The sequence below is a fragment of the Etheostoma cragini genome, chromosome 13, assembly GCF_013103735.1.
Source record: "Etheostoma cragini isolate CJK2018 chromosome 13, CSU_Ecrag_1.0, whole genome shotgun sequence".
NCBI classification, from domain to species: Eukaryota; Metazoa; Chordata; class Actinopteri; order Perciformes; family Percidae; genus Etheostoma; species Etheostoma cragini.
This window is the reverse complement of record NC_048419.1, coordinates 25777608-25780328: the sequence shown is the minus strand read 5'-3', so window position 1 is coordinate 25780328 and position 2721 is coordinate 25777608. Positions and strand designations below refer to the sequence as shown.

General features: G+C 44.0%; 1 protein-coding gene across 1 annotated transcript in view; it reads left to right on the top strand.

The window, feature by feature from the left end:
* Positions 1-2721, top strand: part of ap4m1 (adaptor related protein complex 4 subunit mu 1) — a 10800-nt gene that overhangs the window by 3119 nt on the left and 4960 nt on the right. Inside the window, exon 3 of the mRNA XM_034890874.1 lies at positions 2079-2207. Coding sequence (XP_034746765.1) covers positions 2079-2207 — 129 coding nt within the window. The remainder of the gene's footprint in view (positions 1-2078; positions 2208-2721) is intronic.

Sequence of the window (2721 nt, the reverse complement as noted above, 5' to 3'; positions counted from 1 at the left end):
TCAGCGGACCGCTAACGTTAGACCCAGCAACGGCGGGTCAGCAGACCGCTAACGTTAGACCCAGCAGCGGCGGGTCAGCGGACCGCTAACGTTAGACCCAGCAGCGGCGGGTCAGGGGACCAATCACACATTGGCCTGAAATACACACACGAGCGCTCAGGACCTATACATACAGTTGGGGGGTACGGTGCCTTGCACAAGAGCACCTGGCACTACCCAGGAGGTTAAGTGGCAGCTCTCCAGCCACCAGTCCACACTCCGCATTTTTTGGTCCATATGGGGACTTGAACCAGTGACCCTCCGGTTCCCAACCCGACTCCCTACGGACTGAACTACTGCCCCCCCAAGACACAACAATGGGTGCTGCCCTGCCCATTCTGCTGCGTTGATTTGAATGGAAATGTCCTTTCTATCCGTTGTATTTCTATGATTCAAACAGAGACTTTAAGGAAGGAGAAACTCTTCCGAGGGATTAGGACGGCCGTGCGTTCTAGTTTTAGTTCAGTCGCTGTGGTAACATTCAAAATGGAGATGATAGCACCGCTCTGACGGATAGGCTGGATGTGTTTAGGCAAATATCAAAAGGAGATGAGTCGTCTATCGGGGACATTATGAAAAAATATGATGCCGAAGTGAATAAACGGGTGACACCACATGCAAATAGACCTGTAGGTGGTGCGTTGTGTCTCTTAAACCGTCTGAGCCCTGAGGCCATTTATACAGTTCATTGTCCGTCTGGATTTATTTTATAATAGCTTGTAAAGCATCAACCCTGTTGTGTAAAGTCAAGATAGGAACATCATTTTTTTTTAGGACAAACTGGGTTATTAGAATATTTGGGTTGCAGTGAGGTCACTTGAATGTAAAAAATGGTTGTAGGGCCTTAAAGACAAATAAATAAATAAAACGGAACATGAATCTTCCAGAAATGTATTGATATCACAGACAGATAAGTAATGAATAATCCATTTTACTCTCTAAAACACTTCTCATATGTCTTGGGAGTCACACTGTGAAGAAATAATCATTATAACTTATACAGATGACAAAATACATTTTTTCAAAGAAAGTCAAGACGCTTTTGCTCTCATGACATTTTCTTATGCCAATAATAACATAATAATGTCATATTTATTGATATTACACCTACAGCAATGCTACACAAGCAAATCTGTGTCTAAATAGTGCGCCTCTTGGCCTTCCATAGAGTCTAAAGGCCATTTTGTCCCATCTGGCTTTCCATACAAGAGGGTGACGTTGTCTCCCATATATGGGCATACTGGGGCCTGTGTTTCCCTAAACAGACGGAGAGGAGAGAAGGCGCAGCGAGCAAGCGGCAGAAATGAGCCAAAACGCTATAAATTATGGACATAAAGTGGATAAATCTTGGATGTAACAGTGTGAATTTAAAGCCCAACGACCCTGAAATAGGCTGGAAGTTCCAGGCTCAATAGAAAACCACCTGTAGAGGCTAGAAAGACCCGGAAGAGACCTCCGTGACCGCTAACTTGTCAGGTTTTAGACACAACCGTCGGTAAGTCGCTAGCTTGTATGGTTGATAAATTATTAAACTTTGAATCAGAGGTGCTGTATTTCCGCGTGGACGAGTGTCTCGGTCACAGAGGGTTAAAGTCTCTGAGGGGGACGTCGTCTCCGGGGGAGATTTCCTCTTTCTTTAAGATTAACGTCATACGGTCTAATGATGTCATCACGTCGGAAATCTACATTTAGAAATAAAATGTTAAAAGGAAAAAAGTTTCTCTGTCTCTCTGTCTCTATGTCTGTCTCTCTATCTTTGTCTCATTCTCTCCTCTCTCTCTGTCTGTCTCTCTCTCTCTGTCTCTCTCTCTGTTTCTATGTCTTTGTCTCATTCTCTCTCTCTCTCTGTCTCTCTCTCTCTGTCTCTCTCTCTGATTCTATGTCTTTGTCTCATTCTCTCTCTGTCTGTCTCTCTCTCTCTGTCTCTCTCTCTGTTTCTATGTCTTTGTCTCATTCTCTCTCTCTCTCTGTCTCTCTCTCTCTGTCTCTCTCTGTTTCTATGTCTTTGTCTCATTCTCTCCTCTCTCTCTGTCTGTTAGGACTACGGTTACATCCAGACGACGTCCTCTGACGTCCTGAAGAACTTCATCCAGACCGAAGCCGTCTCCTCCAGACCGTTCAGCCTGTTTGACCTCAGCAACGTCGGCTTGGTAGGTCAGAGGTCCGAGGTCAGAGGTCACGGTGTGCAACAGTTCGGTCTCTCCGATCTGTAAATGATCTAGATGTTGTGTTTCTACCAGTCTGATCTAGATGTTGTGTTTCTACCTCGATAACTGATCTAGATGTTGTGTTTCTACCTCGATAACTGATCTAGATGTTGTGTTTCTACCTCAGTAACTGATCTAGATTCTGTGTCTCTACCTCGGTAACTGATCTAGATGTTGTGTTTCTACCAGTCTGATCTAGATGTTGTGTTTCTACCTCGATAACTGATCTAGATGTTGTGTTTCTACCAGTCTGATCTAGATGTTGTGTTTCTACCTCGATAACTGATCTAGATGTTGTGTTTCTACCATTCTGATCTAGATGTTGTGTTTCTACCAGTCTGATCTAGATGTTGTGTTTCTACCTTGGTAACTGATCTAGATGTTGTGTTTCTACCTTGGTAACTGATCTAGATGTTGTGTTTCTACCCCGGTAACTGATCTAGATGTTGTGTTTCTACCCCGGTAACTGATCTAG